Raw genomic sequence first — 12474 nt, 5'->3', positions numbered from 1 at the left:
AGTCTGCAAAAGAGAAATTGGTTGAAGTAACATATAAAATGAATAGGAAATGAAGAAATGATTAAAGCTTAAAAGCGAAGTTAGAACCAAAGTCAATGGCCGTGGGAATGTCTAACAGAAGGGCTAGGGCAGTGCCCATCTTTGGATAACAACTGAGAGAATATATCCTACCCATGTGACTGTGTTTTACCCTATAGCAATTGTGGACTTTTTAAACATTAATTAAGATTTTAAAGCATTTGAAAACCAACTTGCATTAAGGACAAGTGTATATAAAATAATGTCACAGTTAGAATAGCATTCTTTTCAATTACACTCCGAGAATACTTGTTTATTGCTTTTATATACTGAATGACTATAATTTTATAATCAACCCTTTTCAAGTTGTATATGTATATATAGAAATGAATTAATATTATACTTCTTATTGATTCTAACATGTTAAATGATCACCATTTGGTTAATTTTGTAGTTACTACCTTTCTGATTTTATAGATTCCTTTTTTTTCTCTTCTCATTATAACTAAAATTAGTTTTGTAATTGACTCATGGTAAATATCTTTCTTGACAGCATATCCTACAAAGTAGCTAACAGTAACCTGGTACATTAGCATGTAACTTGATGGTTAAATAAAGGATAGAAGCTTTCAGAGACATCATAATGGTATTGAAGTTAGGGTCTGGATGAAAATATATGAAAAACTGTTCAGGACTATAAAAGACTGGCTGAGAGATTTTCCTTAAATAATACATGCATGAATCATTTCTCTATGAATTTTTAGAGCACATATGGGCCCTTGGTCTCTTAAATTCAAAGTTCATTTTTATTTTTTACTGTCTTTTACTTTTAAGACAATTTCCTTCAAGTTTTCTCTTTTTCAAAATTTGGGCCAAAGTACTGATTTTTGGAAACATATCCTTATGCATTCTTTCATAGACAACTAATGTTCATTTTTCTATCCTAACACTTACCCATAAAAATGCATAAATATTTTCATTTATATAGCTCTGACATCAATGAAAATTATCACCAGAAGATTGAAAGTAATAGTTGGCTTGCAAGAACCTAGAAAGTTACAGCAAAATTTATATGCTCCCATATATAGTTTGTATCTTATCAATTTATTTAAAAGTAAGTTTTTATTCTAAAATAAATTCAAAACTGATAAATACAGTAAAATCAGATAAACCAGTTTCAAAAACTGCAAAGCCAGCTGGAATTCATCTCCTCTACTTTTCTCCAATCTATTTTCTTTTTTAAAACTGAAAAAATTAAACTGAATGCACTGAGCTCAAAGAACATAACCTAAATACCTAGTAAACCCATACTCAATTCATTGTTGCCAGCACTAAAATCCCTACTTGATTGATTATTGGCAATTCAATGCTCTCAATTCATACACACTGTTCCTGGAGTCCTAGGCCAGAAGCCTAACTTGGGCTCCAACAAATGAAGTCTAGTCATTTGCTCCAAAAATCAAACAGAAAAGGTAATGGTGAAAAAAAGCATGAAAGGAACTTTAACCAGTATAACTACATCAGGAAGACAAAGAGACCTCCCTCCTTAGTCTTGACCTTGGGGGGTTGAAAATGTAAAATAAATAAATAAATAAATAAAAATTTCAAACAAACAAACAAACAAAAGAAAATGACTTTGAGGTTTTATGGAAAGGGGAGTAAGGGAAGGGTTGACATTTGCATAGCTGGTGGCTTTGCACAGATGGCAAAGCAGGTCATTGATCAGTTATGGTCTGGCACATCTTTATCTTGGGATAATTGGGGAGTGTCAGAAAAAAGAAAGTTACTATTGCCTCGGGGGAGGGGATGCTAGCTTTCACTCAGAGCAAAGGAAATAGATGCAAAATTGGAGGCAGACATGCCTAGTCTTTAATTCCTCGTTTAGTCCCTGACTGGACACTTGCTGGCGAAAGCAAAGAGTCTAAGTCCTTGTTACAATACATGCATGAAACATTCTAAACTTTGTTTTTGCTGCTGGTCATTTCAAACAAAGGATTTCTATGTCATGGACATTTAAGAAAATGCAAATTATTCTAATTGTCTTAAAAGCCAGAAATCTAATGTAAAGTAATTTACTGCAAATTACACACATTTTGCTAATTTACTGGGAAAACATTTTTTTAATTCACATTTTTCTGTGCTAACAAGAAATAATCATTAAAATTTAAAATATGGAAATCACCATTTGGTGATATTTTAATTCTTGACACCACAGATAAAGGGTAGGGAAACAGTATTAACTAAAATTTTTCATCACCACTCCTGGGTAAGAACATTCTCAGTTGTTTGAAAGCTCAAAGAAGGCCAATATTCAATCATCCCAGAATAAAACAATGTTGTTTAGACATAAATTCTTCAGAAAAACTTAGTGTTTGTTTGTTAGTTCTGTGACTTGTTCATTGTTTTGTTTTTTAAATTCTTTTAAAATCAGATAATATTTCTAATTTTTTTTTTCATTTAAAGCTCCCTTAAAATAGTCTTTTTAGTTATTTATCGAGGAGTGTGAACATAAACCATGTCATATCTAGAACAAAACTTTAAAAATTGGGACTACTCTGTCACTCCTAAAAGCACAAGAGGAACTTATAAATATTCTGTACATTCCACTGGGCACAGATTTCTACCTGGAAGGTTTCAGTTATAACTCAAGCTTGGCCAGTTCTTAGCCCAGCAATGCCTTTGTATTTGTGCTCTGCCCTGTCCTCCCAGCCTGCCCCCTATAACTGGCTGTTTACAGTCCATGCTATTTCCTAGAACAACCTCAGGCAACTCAAAAACCATGATTTATTAATCTGTATATGTCATGCCCTAAGACACATATCTGCTTAAAGATGCTGAAATTGTATCTTGCAGTTTAAATCTGTTGCTTTTTAAAAGTAAGCTCCAAAGTCACCTTTATTTTTCTCTTTCCCAGATTCAAATATCCAATTTTTAAGCTTGTCCACAGTCCATTTTCGTTGCTTATGGACTTTGAAAAATCGGTATAATCTTCTTTGTTTTGAGGGAAAACAGATTTGCAGCATGTATGTTAGAGCAAAAGCCTGCAGAAGCTCAGAGGCAGTGACAAGTTCACACTCCATGTCTTTATACCATACTCGGTTAATAAAAACAAAAATAAATTGCATCAGTTGTGACCGAATCCTATCAATAACAAATGAATGGAGATAACACTCTTTTCTATTCTCTACAGATCTAGATTCAGCCCAGGAGTGTGGACTTTCTCAACACATTTCAGCCACTCTTAAGTGTCACAGCAGATCAGATGCCATGTTTGGGTACCAGCAGCAGCTGTTAAAGTGCTCTCTCTGCTCCTCCCAGGAACCATAGCCCTCCTTCTGCCTTTCTCTGCTCTCACTCTAATTCTGGTACAAGTTTCTTTTTTGCTTATTGCACAGTGCCTTGCCATCACTGCCTCTCTTGCTCTTTGCTTTAATGTCTCCTGTGGGTGTTCTTGTCCAACAGAAATCCAGAAATTCTAGCAACAAAGTGGACACTTGGGTATTAAATGGCCAAACAGAGTTAGTGAAATGCAAGATTTCTGGTCCCAGCTGCAGTCTCTGAAGACATGGAATATCTCATCTTTCAACCAAAGGTTTGTTTTTCTATCTGGTTATAGGTCCTTTCATCAGAATACCGAAGTTACATTTCTCCTGTGGGGTACTCAGAAGTCATGTCCATATATATCCACGACAAGCAAAAGCCCCAGTGAGGATCTGTTCTTCCAAACTACCTGAAACAACTTCTGACACAGAAACTAACCTTCAGGAAGGAGAGTCTACCCACAACATTCCTATGTTATTCAGCTAGGAGTGTGATTTCAGGCACAGCTTTGTTTATTTAGCCACTCTGTGAGCACGATTTTAGGCACAGCTTCCTTCATTTAGCTACTCTGTGATACTGTATCCACCTGATTAAAAATTCACATTCACTGTGTTTAAAGATACAATTTCTATATTATTTCCTATACCTAAAGAAAATTTTGTGGGGTCACTTGGAATAATCTGATAATTTTATTTAGATTCCATGCCTATTTTCCCAAACAGTGGTTACATTTAAAAAATAATAAAATCCTTCCATGTAAAACTGCATAGTCCTCGAGGGAGGCTGTCATTTCTTCTGGTATTTAGGATCCTACCCTCACCTGCCTCTACCCACACCTAAATAATAAAAGTCTCTCCCTCTCTCCATGACAAGCAAAAGCTCCAGTGAGGATCTGTTCTTCCCTCTCTCCCTCTCTCCCTCCCTGCCTCTCTCTCTTTCTCCCTCTCTCCCTCTCTCCCCCATCTTTCTCTTTCTCTTATTTAGGAATTGCTAAAGTTAAGAGAATAGTTGGTTGAAGATTCTTCTTAATCTTAGCTTGAAAAACAATCCTTTCTATTGCACAGAATTCTTTTTATTTTAAGAGAGAGAGAAAAGAGAGAATTTTTAATATTTAGTTTTTAGTTTTTGGTGGACACAACATCTTTATTTTATTTTTAAGTGGTGCTGAGGATCGAACCCAGCACCCAGCACATGCCAGGCGAGCACGCTACCCGCTTGAGCCACATCCCCAGCCCCTCATAGAATTCTTATAACCTGTCCTCTGGTAGTCTTAATTTCCAAACATAACTGGTAACATATATCTGCTATAAGTAAATTTTGCTAAGTGCATTTTAGATTCTTACTCTTAGACTGCCCATGCATCTGTCCTGTTACTTAGCAATGCAAGAAATGACCTAAAGTTAATGATCTATTAGAAAGGCAAATATATAATAAAGCATCTTCTATAATTTTCTATGCATGTGAAAAAGCATTTTAATGAACTACATGAATCTGAATATTTAAACTCTTAATAACCTTTACAAATAGTTGTTTGAATTTAAAGCAACATTCTATATGCAACACAAAACCTTAGAAGCTTATTCCTAGTAGCTGCTTCCTGCCTATAAAGCATAAATAAAATTCTATCCAATCACTTCAAATCCATACATATTAGAAAAGCTTTAATGCAGTTATCAGAAGAAAACATAAAAGAAATATATGAAAGGGTGACTTTGTGATAATAAGAAATAGTTCATAAGACTTTTTTGAGTAGATTATGCAAGAACTAACATCTTCTGTTTGTATTCCTAAAAATGATCCACTAATCAGATTCCTATCTGCATGGTGAGAAGAATCATCTAAAATGAGACAATCAGTATGTCTGAACACAGGTAAATTATAGCATCCTCTGACATTTTAAAGTGATTTCAGATAAAATATAGTGCTTTATTTACTACATTAGAACTTATGGAGCTAACCATAAATAGGAGTAGTATATTCTTCTCAACTCTCTGATAATTCTCAATCAGAGCAAGGATCCCCTGATATCCCTGACCTACAGACCTCTATCTCCTGCTATAAAATTTTTTGGGACAATATCTGTTCCGACAATTTACACTAAAAATGTCCTCCTTTTTACTTCAACCAATGCTAAAGGTATTGTAATAAAATATAAATCTGCTTTCTTTGTCACAGACCAGTTCTTTAAGTGTGGAGTCTATACCATCTTGTATTAACTCCTTTGACTTTAGACTGTAACTCATTTTTTTTCAACCTGTTTGTCAAATGAAAATGGCTCCAGGAGCTTTTAACATCTTAACAACTCTTTAAAAACTCCAGTTAGTATTTTCAATAGTGGGACTCAGAATTGGACACCAAGAATCCACGTGGGGGGCTGACCAAGAAACAAGTAGTTAGAAATTAATCAGTTGATCTGGAATTCAACATACATGTTAGTCAAAGACTGTATTCACTTTATTTTAGTAGCCTAGACATAACATTGTTGTTTCGTCAATTTATCTCCTAATAAAATACTTAGCTGGGCAAGAAGCCGAGGCAGGAAGACTGCAAATTCAAAGCCAGCCTCAGCAATTTAGCAAGACCCTGTGTCTGAAAAAAAAAAAGGTGGTGGGGTGGGGACTAGGGATGTGAGTCAGTGGTTAAGCACCCCTGGGTTCACTCCCTGCTACCAAAATAAAATACTTAAATCATTTTCACTTGTCAAAAGACAGTTTTTTTTAAAAAAAAATTTAACCAATTATTTCTCTAAGAATGCTTTCTAGATGGCATATAGGATTTTCAATCTCTTTATTTCTGATTATAGGAGACACCTATTATTTTGTATTTCCTAATCTTCACATACTATAGTTTCAGCATTTCTATTATTTGAAGCAATCAGACCTCACTTCCTTCCCTCCTTCTATGATTTGAATGTCTTTGCTCCCTCCACAATGTGTCAGGAACTTAGTCACCAACATAATAGTGTTTGGAGGTGGGGCTTAATGAGAGATGCTTAGGTCTTGAGAGTGAGTTCTCTCTCTTCTCCTCTTCTATGAAGATAAGACATTTCTCCTTTCTGGAGGATGCAGCAAGAAAGAGACATCTTGGAACCAAAGAACAAACCCACTGGCAACTTGATCTTGGACTTCTCAAACTTCAGAACTATAAGGCAAACTTTTTGTTCTTTAAAAATTACTTAGTATGTAGTTTTCTGTTAAAGTAACACAAATACTAATACTAAACACCTATCAATCTTACTTCTGATCAGGGTACCCAATAAATTTATTAAATCAGGAGACAGGTATTTGATCGATCCAACATCCTTCTCCCTTTAGAATTCCAGCTACATAATAAGATGATATTCTTTTCTAGTGATAAAACCATGAAATATCAGATGCAAAAACTCCCAGAAGTTGTGTCACATGTGAACAAAATTAGACTGGAAAAGTAAAATCAGAGTGTAAAGTAAAATAAGGACCATTCTAGTCATTTTAAAGACCCTGGTTCCAATTGTTTCTGAAGCTGAGCTATACCCCTTGGTTCTCCATGGACACGTAGGCTAATAAATTCATATAAGAACAACAATTAAAAAAATTCCTTTCCACTAAAACAAATCCTTATAAACAGACATATATATTTTGCCAAGAATCTTACTTATTTCTTCCTCCGTACTTTATAATACATAAGTTATTATTATTATATTATATTACCATAAACCTGGTGGCTTAAGTAACATAAATGTATTGTCTTCTTACAGTTCTGTAGGTCAGAAGTCTGACATAGGTCCCATTGGCATAAACTAAGGTGTCATCAACTGTATTCATTCCTCTCTGGAGGAAATGAGTCCATTTGCCCGTCTTTTCTAGCTGTTGAAGGGCATCTGCATAACCTGGTTCACAGCTCCCTTCCTCCCTCTTCATATTCCTCTAATTCTGACTTCAACTGGGAAAAGTTCTGCTAAGGATTATAGTCATTAAGTTGGACCTGACTGGATAATTGAGGATAATTTCCTCATCCTAAGGTCCCCAGTTTTAAGCACATGTGCAATATCCCTTTTGCCATACAAGGCAACATATTCACAGGGACTGGGCCCTTAAGTATATGCATCATTGAGTGGGTGGGTCATTATTCTGCCCCTCAACAAAAATGAGGAAAGCATTCCATTATTTTAAATATCTTTGCATTCAGTAATAAATATGTTAGTAGAAGAAGCCTAAGACATACCCTCCACATTAGTAAAAACCTACTAATGAAAATTATCTGTGTTTTTTGTTTTATTTATTTCTTAATGACTGAAAAGCATTTTGTAGAAAAAAGGAAATTTCTGTTGGTTTTATTTTTATTTATTTTATTTTATTTTCTGAAAATAAGGTTGATGATCTTACTAAATTTCCACAGCATACAATCAAAATGCAATCTTTGAGAAGTAGGATTAAAAGTATTCTCATATACATCTATGAGCCTGGAAGCTCAAGGCTACTATCCTTCCTGAGTATAGAGAATAAACATGGCAACTCTCTTTGTTTTACTAATTGCTTCCTTTCCCTAAGCTGCTAGCACAACATCTGCCAGAGTGAAATGCACTCCTTCCATACACCATAGAACCACAGCCCTATAAACAACCTGCACATCCTGGTGTAAGGGCAAGTGCATTCCAGGCAGCCAGCAGGCAGTTTTCAACAGGCAAAGACCTCAAGTGGAAATGAAGCTAAACCACCACCCAAACACTTCAGAGTGGTTATAGACTTGTTAATTCTGTAATGATCTTGTACTGTAGTAACTTTATTGATTTTGCATTTCAATAGAACTGTTAAAGATGACAATTCTAAGATAGGCAAAATGTGGGCAGATGCTCACATTCTCACACACAGTTCTGCCAAGATATTTTTATATCTTTCTGCACATAAAGCAAAATGAAGACATGTGTTATAGATGCATGTTACCAGTAACCACCCAGAAGAAGTGAGTTTATTGTATGCTCATTTCCTGGATAAAGTATTCAAAAAATTCTACCTAGGAAAAATGAACAGCACTTTCAAAAAAAAAAATGCTTCTGAGGCAACTTATTAGGCATTCTTAATTGCCAAAACCCATTGAAATGGCAATTTGGGCCATCATATCCAAATGTTATCCCTTCTAGTTCTAATCAATACAGAATCATGCCACATCTACTTGTTAAGCATGTAAATACAAAATACTGAAAAAGTTTACCCTCTGTTAATGTTCATCCATCCACAGTGCATCAGAAAGTCTCATTTCAAATATTGCATGAAAGAAAGAAAAGCAAACAAAAAGCAAACTCAAAACAGACTTGAAACAAATTGCTTGCCTCAAGAAAAACACTCCAGAAAAAATCTTCAAAATCACTGTCTTACCTTGGGAGATTTAGGCAGATCCACTGTCCTTTCTTCTGCTAAATTGAGCAGGGTAAACTTCATCTCCTCCACTGAAGGATGTTTGGGAGGGCGGGGTGGGGGGTGCAAGAGAGAACTTTCATATCTCCTCATCATGTAATATTGTTCTTCAGTAATCTCTTCCACCAGAGCCCTGACTAAAAGTGGTTCTGTGTCCCTAGACAAATTCCTAACTAACTGAACAGTTATATTCAAGCGACCAACAGGAATTTCCCAACATTCCTTGGGGTTGGCAAAGTCACTGATGAGTAGATAAGAGTCTGTGATACCTTCCTCTAGCTGCAGTCCCGGGGTAGCTGCCAAAATGTCCTCTTCGATGGAAAGATCTCTCACAGACACCTTCACGTTGAAGGGCAAGCGGAACTGTTTACAGAGCTCAGAAATCTGGTACTGTTTCTTGTCATGAATCACCTCTACGAAACCTCCTTCCATGTACAGAGGGAGCAGGGCTGCCTCATAGGAGTTTTTGAGGATCTTTTCACAGGCCAGAACGTTCACCACTTTTTTTATTCCCTCACAGAGGACTTCAGTTGTCTCTGAATGATGCACTAGAAACTGGTCCCCGACGGATACAGAGGACAGCTCCTCATGAGGAGGATGAAAGGCTTTGGTGGCCACCACGTGCAGAGGCTCCTTTTCACTCTTAGCTATCTCTAGGTCATAGGCAGTTGGGAACTCCCGAGGTCGCCGCTTGAATTTGCCTTTGTAGCTAGTGGGGATCAAAAAGTGTCTCTTAGGAAAATTGCTTCTGATTTCCGAAGCTAAGATCCTTGAAGCCTGGTACTTTTTGTGGATCACGATGGTTTTTCCAGGCTTTAAAACACTTCTGGACAGCTGATTTCCTTGAGGTGCTTCTATGACTTCAGCCACTATAGGAAACTCTTTGCTGGTCATTTCAAACAGATCTTCTGTAGATAACAGCTGAAGAAACCAGTTTGTATCATAAGAGTCAGTAATATCTTTGACTTCAACATCTAGACTGGGGAGAAGGCGGACTATATCTTTTCGAACTGAAAAGAAAAAATAATTTCTACATAAAAATGTTTATCAGAAGTCACTCTCCTAACGTCATAGATCAAATTCATTTAGAAGAAATAAGAATTAAAAGGATTATAATATACCTTATGTGTGGACTTATTTTTTTTTAAAACTTTTAACCTGAAAGAAATCGAATATAAATCTAACACCTGAAAACCTAGGTTCAGTTTAAGAAACAAACATTAATCAATTTCTTGGCACACTATAACCTCATCAGAATCACGTCTTCCTCAATGCTACCTGTGGGTAACCATTTTCCTGATTCTAGTGTTAATCACTGCTGTGTTTATACTTAAAGTTTTATGACACATAACCCAAGGATATAGATGTGTGTGAATATGCATATAATGTGTATGGGTGAATATAATATATTTCATTTAAGGCATGTTCTTGAGGTTCAAACTTTATATGTAAAAATATTAAAGAAGAAAGTTTTAGTACTTCCAGTAAACTCCTTCACATATAAGGCCCAAGACATACATTCTTTAAATAAAATTCTATCCTTGGGACTAAGATAACATTGAAAAATCATGAATTATAAGGTACTTAAGATTAATATATGGAAATGGATATCAAGATGCAATCTTTTTCCAATTCCAGAGTTAATTTCTTTTGCCACCAGTGCTATATTATACCTGGATAGAAAAAGGGTGGTACAGATGGGTCACAGTCAGGGGACCACTTTGGAGCCCTAGGTTTACTGGTAGGTGCTTACTTATCAATGTGTCACTAGGAAAAATGAGTTTCTGTGTTCTTTCCAAGACCTCTTTTTTGAGACTACAGAGATACTTAAAATAGCATCAAAAAATTATTTATCTGTTCTTCATGTTCTACCCAAATAGAATCACTGTAACAGACTTGAATTAAAAATAAAATTATGTGTTAGTATTAGCAAGGTTTTGTAATAGGTTGTTTTCTTGACAATTTTCTAACACAAGTCTCATAGCATTTTAATCAACCAATACTGTCTTTCAATATTCTTTCTCCCTTAAATGTTGTAGAAAATGAACAACTTGGAAAACTGAAAAGAAACTATTTTCTCTTATAAAACATTACTTGTTATTACCTTTTATAATATTAACTGTTTATATGTATCTGAACACACTCTGTCATTTGTGTTATATGGTCTGATTAATAGTTTGTGAAGACAATGTAAAAAGGTATTGTTTTATTTTGTTGAGAAGAAAAAATAAAAATGTATGGTTGTCTATAGACTGAAGTTCTATAAAAATGGTAAATATTCTTTTCTTTTTAGAAAGGAAGGGGAAGGCTGGGAAGCATTTCTTCCCTTAATCAGTTCATTATATAAAATATTGTATCCTTTGACTTTTGGGATTGTTATCACAGGTTCCCCTGAACCCTACAGCAATTTTAGTAACTAAAATTTTGTTATTTGGATCAAAATGAACTAGTTGTAAGAATTTTAAAGCTGATGGGCATCATAGGCTCAAGATTCCTCAAGTGCAGGGAACATCTAGAGAATGGCAGAATAAATGCCATCCAGGACTTTCCAGGATTTCTCAATTAGTTTGTCAGATCATCTAGGCCCTAATGCAAGCTAGATCCCAAAGTAGCTATGTTCAGTGGGAGCTCTGTGCCTTGAGTTCCCTTATTACCATTGCATGATTTTACTGATGCCAGAAAATGGCCCCAGGACAAAGTATCTCAACTTGGTTTTTGTATCCAATAACTGACCTATCTGCAAAACTTCTGTTCCTACACAGAAGAAATAATGGTATCATATTTTATGTCACATCACCTATTGATAGCATTTGACAAAGTAGATTTGACTCCTTCTTTTTGACATATTTCCCTGTTATTGTACTTGTGACTTTTCTCATTTTTTTTTTTTTGCTGGTTTTTTCTCTTTCCATACCACCCACCACTCACACACATGCCATTTAGTATGTCTTTATTCTTTTCCTTTCTCTTCCTACACTTACACCTACAGTAATTTTATAGAATCTCATCTTTTTAAATATCATCTATATGCTTATGACTCCGCAATTTTAGCTCTAATCAAATCATTCTCTTAAATCCCAAGATCTTCTATTTAAGATCTTCACTTGGACATGTAGTAGATGTCTCAAAATTAGTGCACCCTGACTAAAATCTGATCTCCCCCGCCAACACACACACACACACACACACACACACACACACACACACAAATTGACTATCTGGTACTTTCTCTATATTAGTTATTGGGAATTCTTTTCTCCTTCTTCAGTTCATAAATCTTAGGGATATCTTTAAATTTCTTCTTTTTCTAACATCTGTAGCCCCTTACATCTGCTCTACCCTGGTCTATACCTGCTATGGTTTAGATGTGATATGTTCCCAAAAGCTCATGTGCAAGACAATGAAAGAAGCTTTGGAGGAGAAATGATTGGGTCCTAGCTTAACTTAATCAGTGAATTGATCCCTGATGGGATTAACTGAGTGGAGATTGGAGGGTGGGGTGTGGCCGGAGGAAGCAGTCCATTGGGGGCATGGTATGGGGTATATATTTTGTATCTGGAGAATGAAGTCTCTCACTCTCTCTGTTTACTGATCATCAAGTGAGCTTTTTCCCTCTGCCACAATCTTCTGCCATGATGTTCTGCTTTACCTTGAGCCCTGAGGAAATGGAGCCATCTATGGACTAAGACCTCTGAAACTGTGAGCCCTCAAGTAAACATTTTCTCCTCTATGATTGTTCTGG

At 35.7% G+C, this 12474-nt stretch overlaps 1 protein-coding gene across 1 annotated transcript in view; it reads right to left on the bottom strand.

Moving 5' to 3' along the window:
• The window catches only part of Themis (thymocyte selection associated), a 189393-nt gene that overhangs the window by 92227 nt on the left and 84692 nt on the right, over positions 1 to 12474 (bottom strand). The window contains exon 4 of the mRNA XM_078019210.1: positions 8694 to 9742. Coding sequence (XP_077875336.1) covers positions 8694 to 9742 — 1049 coding nt within the window. The remainder of the gene's footprint in view (positions 1 to 8693; positions 9743 to 12474) is intronic.

The sequence above is a fragment of the Ictidomys tridecemlineatus genome, chromosome 8 (genome assembly GCF_052094955.1).
Source record: "Ictidomys tridecemlineatus isolate mIctTri1 chromosome 8, mIctTri1.hap1, whole genome shotgun sequence".
NCBI lineage: Eukaryota > Metazoa > Chordata > Mammalia > Rodentia > Sciuridae > Ictidomys > Ictidomys tridecemlineatus.
Note: the sequence above shows the minus strand (reverse complement) of the source record. Positions and strands in the feature narration are given on the sequence as shown.